The sequence below is a fragment of the Bombina bombina genome, chromosome 4 (genome assembly GCF_027579735.1).
Source record: "Bombina bombina isolate aBomBom1 chromosome 4, aBomBom1.pri, whole genome shotgun sequence".
Classification (NCBI taxonomy): Eukaryota; Metazoa; Chordata; class Amphibia; order Anura; family Bombinatoridae; genus Bombina; species Bombina bombina.
The window spans coordinates 757652417-757669196 of record NC_069502.1 but is presented as its reverse complement, the minus strand read 5'-3'; the positions used below and the strand labels follow the sequence as shown (position 1 = coordinate 757669196).

At 36.3% G+C, this 16780-nt stretch overlaps 1 protein-coding gene across 1 annotated transcript in view; it reads right to left on the bottom strand.

Annotated features, from left to right (window-relative positions):
• The window catches only part of LOC128656883 (ribosomal protein S6 kinase alpha-2), a 631966-nt gene that overhangs the window by 32285 nt on the left and 582901 nt on the right, over positions 1 to 16780 (bottom strand). Inside the window, exon 15 of the mRNA XM_053711048.1 lies at positions 7003 to 7092. Within this exon, the coding sequence (XP_053567023.1) occupies positions 7003 to 7092 (90 nt within the window). The remainder of the gene's footprint in view (positions 1 to 7002; positions 7093 to 16780) is intronic.

Sequence of the window (16780 nt, the reverse complement as noted above, 5' to 3'; positions counted from 1 at the left end):
AGTTAGTAGTTTAGTATTTCAATTAATTAATATTTTACAAACCCTAAAAAACTTCCTAAAGTGGAAGTTAAGAAGCTGCGGTCCTAAGACTGCTGCTCCTTAACTCATCCGCCACCAAGTGGCGGACAGCAATCAGCCTGATCAAATACGATCGGGTTGATTGACACCCCTTGCTAGCGGCCGATTGGCCGCAAATCTGCAGGGTGTGGTATTGCACCAGCAGTTCTCAAGAACTGCTGATGCAATGAAAAATGCAGACAGCGTATGCTGTCAGCATTTATCGATGTGCGGCGGACATGATACGCTACATCGTATCATATCCGTCCTCACAATAATAAATTTACCCCTAAATCTTCTCCTTCTCTGTCTTTCAGATTCTGAGGATTTAAGAGAAGAGAGATCCATAGGTTCCTCTTCAGAGGTAACTGGAAGTGCTGAAAGGGTAGAGGGCGGTCTATTGGCTGGACGGGTAGGACGATGAGAGGGAAGGACTCTGCAAGTTGGCTCTCTCTCAGCTTGTCTTTCCTGAAAGCGAGAATCCAGACTGATGCAGAGTGCTATAAAATCATCCAGGGAAGAGGCAATATCACAATAAGTAAGCTCATCCATGATGCGTTCATGCAGGCCTCTCTGGAAGGCCGCCTTGAGAGCACTGCTATCCCAACTGGTCTCAAGTGCTAAGGTGCAAAACTTGCGTACTGTGCCATAGATCTATTGCTCTAACGGAGATCCAAGAGAGAGTACTCTGCAGCAGAAGTGCGACCAGAAGTCCCAAATACGGAAGATAATGCAGACATGAAGGTATCAGCATCATCCAGGAGTTGAGCACTCCAAAAGGGGAGAGACCCAGGCTAGGGCCTTGTCTTTCAACAAAGAAATGATAAAGGTAACCTTTGACTTATGAGACTGGAAGGTATGAGGGTCATTGCAGAAATGCAGTCTGCACTGGTTGAGAAAACCCCTGCAGTCAGTAGTGCCATCAAACTTGTCAGGCAACGGTATCCGAGGTATGTTACCAGAAGCAGGGGAGAAGTTGCGGTACTAGCAGCAAGGACAGGCTGTAAGGCAACAGGTGCAGCATTCTTCTCTGCAACAAGTGAGAAGTACATAGTAGTAAAAGTCTCCAATTTGGAATCCAGGCTTTGCAGGTGTGAGGCGTGGGTTCCCCGCTTCTGTCCCTAAAGAGAGATTGCTCTAGCTACCTCATTTGGGTCCATGTCCCAAGTAAAATGTAATGCTTGTGGGATATTTCCCTATCAGACCAAACTTGGCCAGTAGTTTTCTTATTCCTGCGTCAAGTGGAAGGATAAGGAAATATCCCAGAACAAGACTCAGGACTCATGACTCATGAGAGGGCTGCAGCCCAAGTCCTTAGATGTCTGGAGCAGGTCCCAGATATGTATAACATGTTGAGTTTGCTATGGTGTTAACCAGCAGATCATAAGGGAGCCAGTTCTAGTGTTTCTACAGAAAGATGGTGTATTTGGTGGTAGATAATCAGCGGATTACCATATTTCCTCTGGGAGCTTCTGCTATTACGACCTGGTATGGTCGCTGCCCGGACACACACCCTTAAATGTATTTTGTATGTGGTTTGTGCTACTTTTTTTCAAATAACAGTTAACCAGGGCTCTGAGGTTGCACTATCCCGACACGCATTAAATCTAATTGCACTCAAGCAAATGCGTTTACTATTATCTTGTAATAGGCACGCTACTTCTGATGTGCACAAAGATCCACAATAAACCCCTTATCGCTTGCACGCAACAGTTAGTGCACCACTCATAATCTAGCCCTGAATGGGGTAAATGAAGATATATCAAATAATATGTGAATGTGAATATCCAATATTAATGTAAAATATTTGTTTTAAAATAATTTATTTACAGTATATCTATTGAAAAGGATTGTGGCTCTGATCAGCAGTGACCAAGTCCACATGTGCATGAAATGCGTCTGCATAAAAGTCACAGTCCCTTTGTTGCTTTTGGAGTTTGGAGTTTGTTTTAGCACCAGTTCACATTGTAATGCTTTTAAGTAGATACAATAAAAATTGAGATTTTAACCGTATTGCGTTTGGTCCTTTAAGTGGATAAATACTGTGGATACTGATGCCTCATGTATTGTGGATTAACAATGTCACCAGTCACCAATCTGAAGACAGTTGGATGATAAAGTTGTGTTGTTGTAATTAGAGTAGGGTTAGTGTATGGTTTGCAGCCACTTATGGCATCCATTGGGTTAAGTGTTTCAATTGCATCTATTTTTCTAAGTTTAATTTTGCTACAGATACATACATAATTAGTTTGTATGTTAATTAGAAATGAAAAGGATTGAAATTAAGACCGGCATTCTAATCAATTAGAGTTGTCATTCATAAGCTACTACGTGGTTTGAGTGATTGTTGGCTTCTATTTTACCAATCTTTGTCAGTAGCAGCTGTCTGAAATAGTAAAACCACCCAAATTATAAGTAAAATATTTCTAGGTCATATAGTTTTGTTTTTAAACACATTAATACACTCTACAAATAAATGATGATGACGCTAATGATGATAATAATAATAATATGCTTTACAATTACATTTATGTTTTTTTCTGTACAATTAAAGGGAGACAACTACATACTAGATTACAAGTGGAGCAGTTATTACCACTCCAACTGGAACGTTAAAATTGATAAAAGTTAACTTTTTGCATCTGTCAGGTAGCACTGGTATTACAAGTTGAAAGTACATTTTTTGAGCTTGCACGAAACCTGACTTGCACAAAAAGTTAACCAGAGGATATTGCATTTGCGATATCACAGTAACCCTATTGAATTCAATGGAGCAGCAATGTTACAAAAACCTACACTCATGAGTTAGCCCCTAGTCAAATAACCCCTAAACTGACACATCTCCCTATTCTTTTAACCCGCTACACTATTAACCCCTAAACTGCCACATCCTCATTGCAAAATACCCGCTACACTATTAACCCCTAAACTGCCACACATCCCACCGCTATAAACTCTCTAAACTATTAAACCCTAAGCCAACACATCCCCAGGTACACTATTAACCCATAAACTGTAACATCCCACCGCTATAAATTCCCTACACTAACATCCCCTAAACCGCCAATACCCCATCCCAAAAAAACCTACACTATTAACTCCTAAACTGCCATTACTACCATCGCAAACTACCCCCTAACCTATTAACCCCTAGCCACTACAAAGCCCCATTACAATCTACCCTATCACTACTTAACCCCCTAACAGCTAACCCTCCAAAACCCCTAACCTAAGGCCCCCTAAGTTACAAGAAATTAAAAAAAACTAGCATTACCTAAAAAAATTTTTTACCAAAGTTAAAAAAAAAACCAGCCAGTTCAAACCCCATTCTAAAACTAAAGTCCCCTTAAAAAAAGCCCCCCTAAAAAAACTCTATACTAAAAACTACGCTAAATATTGCCCTAAAAAGGGCATTTGTTAGTTGAAGTAATCACAGTTCTTTTGCATTAAAAAAGTATACTAAAACTAAAATAACCCCCAACCCCCCAAAAAAACTATCTATTTTTAAAAAACCTACCCTAGAAAAGTGCCCCCAAAAGGGCATTTTGTTGGGTATTGCACTGAAGTAGGCAAAGCTCTTTGCCCACTTGTGGAAATAAGTCTTAACACCCTTACTCATGAACAAACCCAATCTCGTTTAACCAAGTGCGCTAACCCAAAATAAATTATTATTACATATTCCAATGTTCTTCATATAGAGGAATATTTTATGTTATATGTATATATACTGTATATATGTGTGTGTATACAGAGAGTATGGGGAGACAGAAAAAAATATATAGACTATGATGTGTAGATATATATAGGTGGTGCAGACCCTTAAAATTCAAAAATTTCACAAAGAAGAAAAAGGAAGATTATGAGAAAGTAGAAATGTATACATATTTCAGCACATCACCTTATTATAAATAGAAACACCACATAAAAATGTTAGTATATTTATTTTAATAAGTAATATCAGATAGTGAACATCAACTATATAATAGTATCAATAACAGAAATAGTCATAAAGCACACAGTTAAAAGCATAGCCAGCTCACTATCGACTTGTAAAGAAACAGAAGGCTTAAATAGCAACTTGCAACACCTCTACCAGAGGGTGGCCCCACTAAATTGTAGGAATCCACCACCTTAGTAATCCAAATAAGGATCTATGCAGAGCTAGTTTGCGAACATATTGTATACATCAATGTTAGGACATACATACAAGTAATGATGGATTTATAGGGATGAACAACACCTATACCAGAAGATAACACCGCAATTCTAGGCGCCCATCTGTTATCATGGAGCCTTATAAGGATCTATGTTCATCCTCTATTATATATAATCTGATGCACAATAGTGTAAAATATATAGGTTATTATATATAATTTAGGTTATCTGCTCAAACCCATAGGGGAAGTATTCGATCCTTAAGGGCATACCAAGTCCTCAGCCTTCATTTAGTAACAGCATACTAGTTGGCAAAAATATAACTCAGAGGCATTTCGAAACCTCTGCCCACAAAGGAGGGTACATTTATCCCAAAAGTGTGCAGCTTTGTACTTTCCTTAGGTTGCGGCATCAGAGTAAGTCCTCCGTTTGTTGACAGGGAACTAGGCAGTCAATTCAAAGCCATCCACATTGCAATGTGTTTCCAACTAGAACCTGACTGTCTCCAATGCATGTAGCGTGATGCTGGCAAAATCGCACATCTATGACATTTCATGCCAACGGCTGTTTCACCCCCCACGTGACTTCCTCAGGGCCTATTTTACAATAGTATTTGCACAGTTTTTAAGTCCCGCCCATGCTCCGGATTGGTGAACGTTTTTCAGGCTCAATTTAAAACGATATAGTGCGCTTGTCATTCAGCTACCACTGTGAGACTCCAATTTGTTTTGTGTTGAAACATCTGTGTATTGACTATATCATATTTTTACTAGTAAAAATAGTAGCTAAAATAAATAATATGGCTTTTGCAATTTCAATGGCAGATACCCATATAGTAATATGCTTTTTGCAGATTTTAAAACCTACAGTATGTCACTGAAGTCTAGGAAAAGAACATTTTACCTTATTAAACATCAGTAATTACACATAATACTCAGATGTTCACACCTATTGATCAACCAACAGGTGGAATATCATAATTGTTAACATCAAAGGATAATAGTACACTTTAATTGTTGTAATCTAGTTAGAAGCAGAGCAGATATATATTTCAGGTTCATTGCTGTGTCAGGAAGAAAGCATACTCTAGTTTGGTGCCAGAGTTTGAAGTCTGTATATCCATGCTGCTTCCTTTCTGAGCAGCAAATTGTCAATATCTCCTCCTCTCCCATACAGAGAGCATTGTTCAATACCAATTACATTTAGTTCGTCCACAGAACAGTTGTGGCACATTTTAAAGTGTAGGGCAACATTGCTTGGAAACAACATTGTTTCTCAAGTCAGCCATTTTTGGTGAGACTTTTGCTATACTTACTTTTATCCAATTTATCTTTAAGGTTTGGAGCCATACATGCTACAAGGGAAGGTACTTTTCCTACCAGTTTTTTTATATTTTCATCCAACATTAAAAACTGCCATTTCTCTCTCAGGATCCTTTTGATCTGATGACACTTGTGTGGTGGTCCACATATCTGATATTGTTTATTAAAATAAATATACCAACATATTTATGTGGTGTTTCTTTTTCTAATAAGGGGATTTGCTGAAATCCCTGTCTGTATTGAGATAAGTATACATTTTATACTTTCTCATAATCTTCCTTTTTCTTCTTTGTAAATATACAGTGTGTATGTATGTATGTGTGTATATATATATATATATATATATATATATACAGATATATATATATGAATATCTATGTATGTATCTCTATGTTAAAGCTGTTTCCATGTCCTTTTTTGTATAACACTTGAGACCTCTGGGCCTATCTATCAAACTTTGAATGGAGCTTGATGCCCCGTGTTTCTGGCGAGCCTGCAGGCTCGCCAGAAACAGCAGTTATGAAGCTGCGGTCACAAAGACCGCTGCTCCATAATCCTGTCCGCCTGCTCTGAGCAAGCGGACAGACATCGCCGGAATTCAACCCGATCGAGTACGGTCGGGTTGATTAACACCTCCCTGCTGGCGGCCCATTGGCCGCGAGTCTGCAGGGGCCGGCGTTGCACCAGCAGCATTTGTGAGCTGCTGGTGCAATGCTGAATACGAATATTGCTCTCCATATTCAGCGAGGTCTGGCGGACCTGATCTGTACTGTCGGATCAGGTCCGCCAGACTTTGTTAAATAGGGGCCTATATATCTTTGAGCCCTTATAACTTTTTGATGCAATATTTTTTTTTATCATTTTTATCAGACAATGTTATTATGAGTATAACTATACTATTGAATGTATTTTTCATGTGTTTTGTGCATTTTTGTTGTTGAGCAAAACAGTTAACCAGAGCTCTGAAATTGCAATATACTGAAACGTTAAATTCAATTGCTCTCAACTTGTAATACTTGCGCTACTTCAGACGTGCAAATAGCCGTGATAAACCCCTTATCTTTTGCACACAAAAGTTAGCTCGCCACTCGTAATATAGCCCTAAGTGCTGAATAGATAGAACAACAAATAATATAAAAGATCATTTTACACACCCAGCTTTAAATAATTAACATTATGATGCTACATTTAAGTGGAAAAAAAAGAAAGAAAAGTTTAATAATTTTACTGTTTCTTTTTTTTTTGTTACTAAAAGAAAAAGAGACAGGAAAAAGGCATAAAGTAGCACACATAAAATAATCACAGGGGTTATATGGACTATCAAAATCTACTGTGACATATATTTTTTTTTATTGCAAGCAGAATCCCAGTACAATTACCGTATCTTATGTATAACCATGTGCGAATCAGATATCAAAAGTTTGCCTACTGAGTTGAAAATAGAAAACGGTAATAAAAACAGACTCACATCCTTTAATGTAATGATATTTGGATGCTGTCCATATCTCAGCAAAATCTCTATTTCTTCAGAGGGATCTCTTTTGCTCTTCTCAATTATCTGTATCAAATAAAAGAGAGGACAATTAGGACGCATGATAACAGTTGGAGATAACTTCAAACTACGACACCATCTCAATGACGCTAATCACTTATATCTGGGGGAATTGCACTTCACTTTTTTTTTTTTTTTATTGTATAATTGATGAACAGATGCCGACCTCACAAGTGGAGCTGAAACAGCTTGAACTAATCATATGCTTTAAACAGTGCAGATAAGAGACATTACACCTGCTGTTAAAATGTCACTGTCACATTTATTTTTATAGCCTACATATCATCTAAATTATATAATTGTTTCTTCCAGCAAGTCTTCAGATGTTATCTAGTCCTGTCTTCAATAAATAACTGTAAAAAAAAATATTGTTTCTATATAAATCTTTTTACCATAAATTTAATAAAGTTGTACTAATTCTTTCTTAGATTATAGCCTAAATAGTTTTAACTGTATGAATCATCGGAATATTAAAATATATGACTGAATACAAAGACTTAGGGGCCGATTTATGAAGCAGTTAAAGGGACACTGTAACCAAAAATTTTCTTTTGTGATTCAGATAGAGCATGACATTTTAAGCAACTTTCTAATTTATTCCTATTATAAAATTTTCTTCATTCTCTTGGTATCTTTATTTGAAATGCAAGAATGTAAGTTTAGATGCCGGCCCATTTTTGGTGAAAAACCTGGGTTGTCCTTGCTGATTGATGGATAAATTCATCCACCAATAAAAAAAAGTGCTGTCCAGAGTACTGAACCCAAAAAAAGCTTAGATGCCTTCTTTTTCAAATAAAGATAGCAAGAGAGCGAAGAAAAATTGATAATAGGAGTAAATTAGAAAGTTGCTTAAAATTGCATGCTCTTTCTGAATTACAAAAGAAAAATTTTGGGTTCAGTGTCCCTTTAAGCTACTTATTTCACGTGAGCCTTCAGGCTTTCCGGAATCAGGAGTTAAGAAGCAGCGGTCATAAGACCGCTGCTCCTTAACTCGTCCGGCACCTCTGAGGCGACAGACAGCAATCATCCCAATCGGCTACAATTGGGATGATTGACAGCCCCTGCTAGCGGCTTATTGGCCGTGAATGTGCAGGGGGCGGTATAGCACAAGCATTTCACATCAAATGCTTGTGCAATAATAAATGTTGACAGCGTATGCTGTCAGCATTTATCGATGTCGGGTGCTGTAGCAGATCATGTCCGCCCGACAGTTGATAAATAGGCCCCTAAAAGTGATGGTACTCTCTGCCCTTTATAAACAGATCCGGAATGCTAGTGATATTTTAGATGGAGTTTAATTCATCAGTTGCAATGAAGTTGCGTTAAAACATACTTTTTTAATATAGATATGAAATTCAATTCCCCTCTCTTCTACTTCATAAGTCAATTTTTCTGTGAGTTAAAGGTTTGAATTGTTCTCATATCAGCTCTAGCTACATCAAAAGTGCCATATGGGGAGAGTGATGATTGGAGAACAATTCAAATGGTTAGCTCACAGAAAAATTGACTTTTGAAGTGGGTGGCAGGATGTGGGGTATTTTAATTTTATAACTATATTAAAACATAAGTTATAGAACATCTTTGTTACAACGAATGAATTAAACTCCATTTAAATATCACTAACATTCAGGATCTGATTTTAAAAAGGGGAGAGTTTACTATAACTTTAAGTGATAAATGGTTTGTATAGATTTATTTTATTTATTTAGTTGTATACTATTGTTCTTGTTAATAGTTTGTTGCGCTTCCGATGCTACAAAATGTACAAATGTACAGTTCCTTAAAAGGACAGTCAAGTCCAAAACAAACTTTCATGATTCAAATAGAGCATGTTATTTTAAACAACATTCCAATTTACTTTTATCACCAATTTTGCTTTGTTCTCTTGATATTCTTAGTTGAAAGCTAAACCTAAGAGCTTCATATGCTAATTTCTTAGACCTTGAAGGCCGCCTCTAATCTGAATGCATTTTGACAGTTTTTCACCACTAGAGGGCATTAGTTTATGTGTTTCATATAGATAACATTGAGCTCATGCACGTGAATTTACCATGGAGTCAGCTCTGATTGGCTAAAATGCAAGTCTGTCAAAAGAACTGAAATAAAGGGGCAGTCTGCTGAGGCTTAGATACAAGGTATTTACAGGGGTAAAACATATATTATTATAACTGTGTTGGTTATGCAAAACTGGGGAATTGGTAATTAAGGGATTAACTATCTTTTAAAACAACAAAAATTCTGGTGTTGACTGTCCCTTTAATAAACAGAGGTAAAGTGCTAGAATACTACACTTTCACCAGCTGATTCTTTCTCATTTCAGATCTTCGAGTGCAGAACATAATAATTCTAAATACCTGATTACACATAAAAATGCTACTGTTTGGGAAACAAAACAGTTTAAAGGGACATAAAACCCCAATTTTTTATTTTGTGATTCAGATAAAGCACACAATTTTAAACAACTTTACAATTTACTTCTAGTATCAAATTTCTTTGTTCTCTTGGTATACTTTGTTGAAAAACAGGGAGATAAGCCTAGGAGCGTGCAAATGTCTGCAGAAATATATATATTTAGTTTTGCAAGAGCACTAGATTGCAGCACTATTCCCTGTCATGTAGTGCTCCAGACTTGTGCATGCTACCTATCTAGGTATCACTTTAACAAAGAATAACAAGAGAACTAAGCAAATTAGGTAAAATAAGTAAATTGGAAGCATTCATAGACTAAAGTGACTGGCCAATCTTATCTACCTATTTCCATATATAGGCCCGCATTCCAATTAATTTTTTCCCCTTTACTTAACTTAGATGTTTTTTTTGTTTACTTTGTATGAAATTCCACGTATATATATATCATCTCCTTTGATTTGATGAATTAGGACGGCCACATAAAAATAAACAATATTGTTGTGTTTTATTTTGATTAATTAATGAATTAAATAGTCAATTAATTGAATAACATGGGAAATTCCTATAAGTTGTTTACACGCATATTTGGTAAAAACACAAAACTATAAAAAACAGGAAGATCACTGGGTTTTTACTAGACCTATATACTGTATAGAAATATACAGTTGCACTCCTGATGTAACAGAACAAAGCCTTGGGTGCTGCAGAGCATATAAATATAATCCAAAATAGAGAGCGCACTCCAAAGGACTTGATTTGAATCCCACTTTAATGTGAACGTTTTCGAGCCTCAGGTGCTCGCCATCAGACAAACAGAATATTTGCGCTTACACTTGCTGCCACCAAACCTTTATACACAACATGTCAGGACGTCAAGTTCTACACAGTAGACACCCCCCCTAGGGGTGTGTGCATCCGTGTCAGCGTAACATCCAAATTTCCAATGAAATAAAGTGATCACCCTGTGTTACAATCTTACTAGTGTAAAAATGTTGCAGTATTAAAAATTAAGAATGGCATCTTGGAATATCAACACAAAGTCACAGAATTAAAGTATACCATCATAGACCATGTCCCTCCAATGCTTAGGGGAGGAGAACGTAATAAGCTATTATTACAGAAAGAAGCTAGATGGACCTATATATTGGACACCATTACACCTAAGGGTCTTAATGTCCATCTAGATTGGCAAGTGTTTCTTTAGGAAATCTTCCTCATACCAAAAAAATGAGATCCATTATCTATTCAGCGGCAGTTCTTTTACTTTTTCACTATTGGATAAGAGCAGTTAGCTCTCCCTGTTGTCCTTTTCTATCATAGGTTTCTATTCACCAGATAGCAAATTCATTGCTTGGTCAATTTGGACTTTTAAAATACAATATAGACCGCTCCAATGACAGTTTTCGATATCTGTTGTTTTGACAGTTTACTTTTATTTTAATTTTACTGCATTTTATTCTTATTTGTTTTTCATTTTGATTACTTTGTTTCTAAGTTGTAACATCTTGTATAAGTATTCTATGGAGTGATGTCCTTTATATTATTTATTCAATTATATTGAGCTGACATACAGGTGGGAGCCGGATCGGTAGAACTCGTATGACAGTCTTAAAATATGAAATATTAGTCCTTTGATTACTCATGCTAGTTTACCCTAGATATGATCACTTTGTCTCCAAATTTCTTATATACTAATCCCAGCAGGGATGTACCGATTAAGTGTTGACCTCTTATTTTGAATTTTTATACTAGTGCTGAGCTGATAGGTTAGAGATTGACACATACTGCATTGACATATATTATGTCCGGTTCCCTAGGCAACCATATTGTTGCTGGATAGGTTAGTCTCACTTTCTACCATGACAGCTCCTGACACCTGTTTCCTGTCTGCTTTCGATCCGATCGTTTTCGCAACAAAATGCTATATTTGTTTATATCAGAAGGGGATTACCATCCGATTGATAGCTTAGTTTTGTGTAAAGTTTAGATGGTAAGCTGATATTGATATATACACAGCTTGCAATCTTCAAGTATATTTCTTCTATATGATTTTTACCAATTCTATGTCGATATATTTTTACCATACTATGACATAGTTTGTCTTATAATACCTACATTGTTGCCTCATTGATATTTATCCTCTGATCAACTTATTTTAAACATTTACATTTGGCTGACATGTAAGCGAGCGAGTCACATTCCACAGACTCATATTGAGTCTAGCTTCCTTGACAACCAATTTGTTGTCGGTATGACTGGACTTGCTTGCGGCCGTGACGGTCTTGTGTATCTGTTTATACTGTTGTATACTGCAACATTTTTACACTAGTAAGATTTTAACACAGGGTGATCACTTTATTTCATTGGTAATTTGGATGTTACGCTGACACGGATGCACACACCCCTAGGGGGTGTGTCTACTGTGTAGAACGTTACGTCCTGACATGTTGTGTATAAAGGTTTGGTGGCGGCAAGTGTAAGCGTAAATATTATGTTTGATGACGAGCTCCTGAGGCTCGAAAACGTTCACATTAAAGTGGGATTCAAAGCAAGTCCTTTGGAGTGCGCTCTCTATTTTGGATTATATATATATATATATATATATATATATATATATATATATATATATATATATATATATATATATATATACGTATATGAGTTCTTATTAGCGCTTCCAGAAACAGATGTCAGCATATGTATACACATATGAAATTTGTTGTGTAAAAATGTTGTGGGAAAAAAGAAATATATATTTCTTATGTTAAAATGGTATTCAAATTAGCTATAAAAGCGGTAATAATCCGCTCACCTGTGGATTATGAAAAACGATCCTGTTTATTATTTCCGATAATAGACCTCCAATCCTATATGACAATAGGCTTTAACTGTTTTGTCCTTAACAACCGATCTTAGAGATATGTGTCTGAAACCCCCTGAGAGCTCTGTGTATAATTTACAAGGAGCGTATGTGGGATGAGGGTTGTCAGGTTACTCTAGAGCTAGGGTCGATAAAACAAATTCTTTATTTTTAAAATATTTTTAAAAACGAAACTAGTAAAATCTAAGCTTAAAATAGTTAAGAAGTTTAAAATAGATACTTAGCTTAAGATTGTGGTTAGTAGGTTGGCGATTCGTAGCTGGTAGTGCTACAAGTGAAAGTGCTGTGCGGCTGGTCGGACTGACCCGGAAGTGACGTCACGAATGATCGTCACGTGACCTTTACGCGTTTTGTAAGCGTCTGTGCTCACTTCGTCAGAGAATATATATATATATATATATAGGAATATATATATATATGTATATATATATATATATATATGAATATATATATATATATATATATATATATTTATTTAAATATATATATATTTAAAGGAAAAGGAAGAAGGTGTGACCCAGGCACTGGGAAGTAAGTGCTAGATACCTAAAATATGCTGCCAAAATCCACTTATTGTGTTGTCTGAGTTCCCTCAAATCCAGAAACACAATAAAAGGTAATTTTATAGAAATCCAAGATATAGGTGGATTGGCGCAAAAACTGGTGTATACAATTTTTTTTCACTGATAGTGATTGTTTTGATAGACAAATATAAATATGAATATAAATATGGTTCAATATACAATGGACCTCTTAGGTGACCAAAGTTGCCAGTGTTAACACAATGTTAGTGTTGATTTACACATACATTAGAGACGAAAATAATTTTTTATCAATCAATAAACCTTTAAAAAATCTTTAAAAAATAAAATATAGTTCATATGCCTAAAACACTGAAGTTAAGAACAGCAATAAAAGATTTATCATAAAATTTCCTTGAAAGTCCCAGCAATTAGTAGATAATATAAAAGTTAGAAATATATAAATACTGATATATACAAAACACGGAAGGGGACTGCACTCTCAGACTGGACTGGATACACATCCCATGACCCTGCAACATGCTCAGCCCTGGGTGCTCAATGGCACTCACAGGAAGCTGTGCTGTCCCCAGAGTCACAGGCAGTTAATCCCAGACAAGTCTGGGTGCAAGGCCCATAGGGAAAATTAAAAGACAAATTAATACTTTCACCGTCAAGTATGCAAGCGTAGTCTGTTCTCTGTTCTCCATCTTGCTTAGTCTCTGAACCTCCACTCCTATGTAACACATACTTCTCCAAAATGTTTGATATATTTAATGCGTCAAAGACTTTTTATTCTGAGGTTTACTCCCTTAAAGACTGGGTATACATGGTATTGACTTCTGTTCATTGTATGTATGGCATTTCTCCGATATGCTCGTTGGGCTTACTGCTGGTATTACGAGTTGAAAGTAAAATGCGATTGCTTCAGCACAATTGCAATTTACCCTAGAATGATTATGGCAACTTAAGAGCTCAGGTTAACTGTTTTGCAAAACAAAAAAGTGTCACAAAACACATCAAAATGCATTTTAAAGTACAGTTACACTCATAATAACATTATCGAATAAAAAAATATTTAAAAAAATATTGCAAACAAAAGTTATAATATAAAGGGGCCGAATTATCAAACTCCGAATGGAGCTTGATGTCCCTTGTTTCGGCTCGCCGGAAACAAAAGTTATGAAGCAGCGGTCTAAAGAATACGATCGGTTGATTGACACCCCCTGCTAGCGGCTGATTGGCCGTGAATCTCCAGGGGGCAGTATTGCACAAGCAGTTCTGGTGAATTGCTTGTGCAATGATAAATGTCGATAGCGTATGCAGCGGACATAATACACTACATTGTATCATGTACGCTCACAATAAATAGGCCCCAAAGGCTCAAAGATATGAGATCACAAGCAGTTCTGGTGAATTGCTTGTGCAATGATAAATGCCGACAGCATATGCTGTCGGCATTTATCGATGTGCAGCGGACATAATACGCTACATTGTATCATGTCCCGCTCACAATAAATAGGCCCCAAAGGCTCAAAGATATGAGATCTCAGGTGTTAGGGTAAAGAAAGGCAGGCAAAGGGCTTTAAGAGAGAGTTACATACATATACATGTCAAAATATGTATGTGTGTATATATATATATATATATATATATATACACATATATATATGTACATCTGTATTTATATGTGTATATATGTATTACAGACACATATATACACATAAAAACAGATAAATACATATGTACACATATTTAGCTATATATAAAAGTCAGGGACGTGCATTCAGAGGAGGCAGCTGAAGTAGTGCCTGTCATATGGGCAAAGACAAAGCTTTAATAATCATTCTAAAATAAATTTTTAACAAAAAAAATTGTCCATGTTAAGCTATGGAGAGAGGCAGTGAGCAGGACTGTCAAGGAGTATAGAAAGTCACCAGCACTTGCATTAAGTTATGAAAACTTTTTATTGGAAACACATAAAAATGAGCAACGTTTTGGGGAATAGCCCCTTAGTCATGCTGTATGTGCATACAACATAACTAAGGGGCTATTCCCCGAAACGTCGCTCATTTTTATGTGTTTCCAATAAAAGGTTTTCATAACTTAACGCAAGTGCTGGTAACTTTCTATACTCCTTGTCTCTCTATTGCGAGACATGCTTACGGGATTGGCTATGAGTCGCCAGCGCTACCCATTGGTGGTTGGAAGCTCAGTGCAGACACTAAGTCTCCATTTGAAGCAGCTTTCACTGCTGCCTCTGTGGCGGAGAGCCAATCAGCACCGGTCATGTTCCTGGTGATTGACAGCACCAGGAGAATGTGACCAGAGTTGTCAAACACAGTGCAGCTGCTAGAAGACAAAGAGGCAGACAGTAAGTACTCTATTGACATCAACCTTCACCTGTGGCCAAGACTGAAAAATTATTCAACAAGAACATTATTCAAGTTAGAAATAATGTTATCATTTTACAGTAGAGGAAGACAAAATGTGCAATAGTAATTCCTAATAGAATGGATGCATTTCTGCCGCAGCTGCTTTTCTTCTGAAACAACTATACAGCCTGATTTATGATGGCAAGAGGCTACTGGGTGCTCGTCCAAAAACAATAGTCTTTGGTGAAATAAAATACTATTCTGCTGCTGAAGCACCAATCAGATAATATTGAGGGAAGCAATACAAAATGTTTGTGATTTTGGATAGAAATTGTGTATTATGCCCCCCCCCAAAAAAAAAAAAAAAAAAAAAAAACAGAATATGTTTTAAACTAAAAATGCTTTAAGAAAACTCTATCTCTATAAGACTTGACCTCATTTGGTCTACACAATACCTTTGTATATATTATCTAGACATTACATATACAGACATGACGTTCCCTGGTATTTCTCAGCTCCTAATACCTATTCATTTCTCCTAGGAGATTTATTCTAATTGTCTGTTCCCTGATTTGTACATTTCAGATGTTAATAAATATCCATGCAGATACAGAATAAGCATACATCCCGGAAATTCTGTCAACTGCCTCAGATAATGCAACATATTTAAATTGTTTGCTGCCTTGCTGACAATTTTCTGAACCAAATAATTCCCTATTAACTGCTACGGAAAAGAAAATAAGATTGGTATTGTGTTGGGTACTAGATGAGAATCTGAGGGCATGTTCCTCATCTCTCAGAAGTTGCTCTGAACCTCCAGTTAGTAATTAGATCAGAGAGCTTGTATCCTGCAATAATTGGTATCTGATCAAATTAGAGTGAATGTTGTTAAAAGTGGGTTGTTTTCCTCCTGAGAGTGTTGTAACAAGTCTGCAAAGTCTGACAGATGTGAGCTGATTGTCAGGAGCGTTCATCATTGAATTTAAAGCACTTGGCATAGTTTGGATGTTTGGAAGGATAGTGGCACATGTTTACTAAAATGTAGAGCTTTATATGTCAAATGGATAACTAAAATCTATCTTTCATGTATCTATCACTGTCTATCAATCTTTATCTATCTATATTTCTATCTATCTATCTATCTATCTATCATCTATCTATCTATCTATCTATCACTGTCTATCAATCTTTACCTATCTATCTATATTTCTTTCTTTCTATCTATCTATCTATCTATCTATCTATCTATCTATCTATCTATCTATCTGTATCTATCTATCTATCTATCTCTGTCTATCAATCTTTATCTACATATATTATCTATCTATATATCTATCTATCTGTATTTATCATCTATGTAGAAAACAACAAAAAATCAAGCTGCGTACTGCAGTATAAATCACAACGCTCACTTTACAGTAAATCCATGCGGAACAATTCTGTTTTACACACTCTTAGTGTATATTCAGAAGTGCTGCTAATTCTAAGGCATATAAAAGTATGTCCTT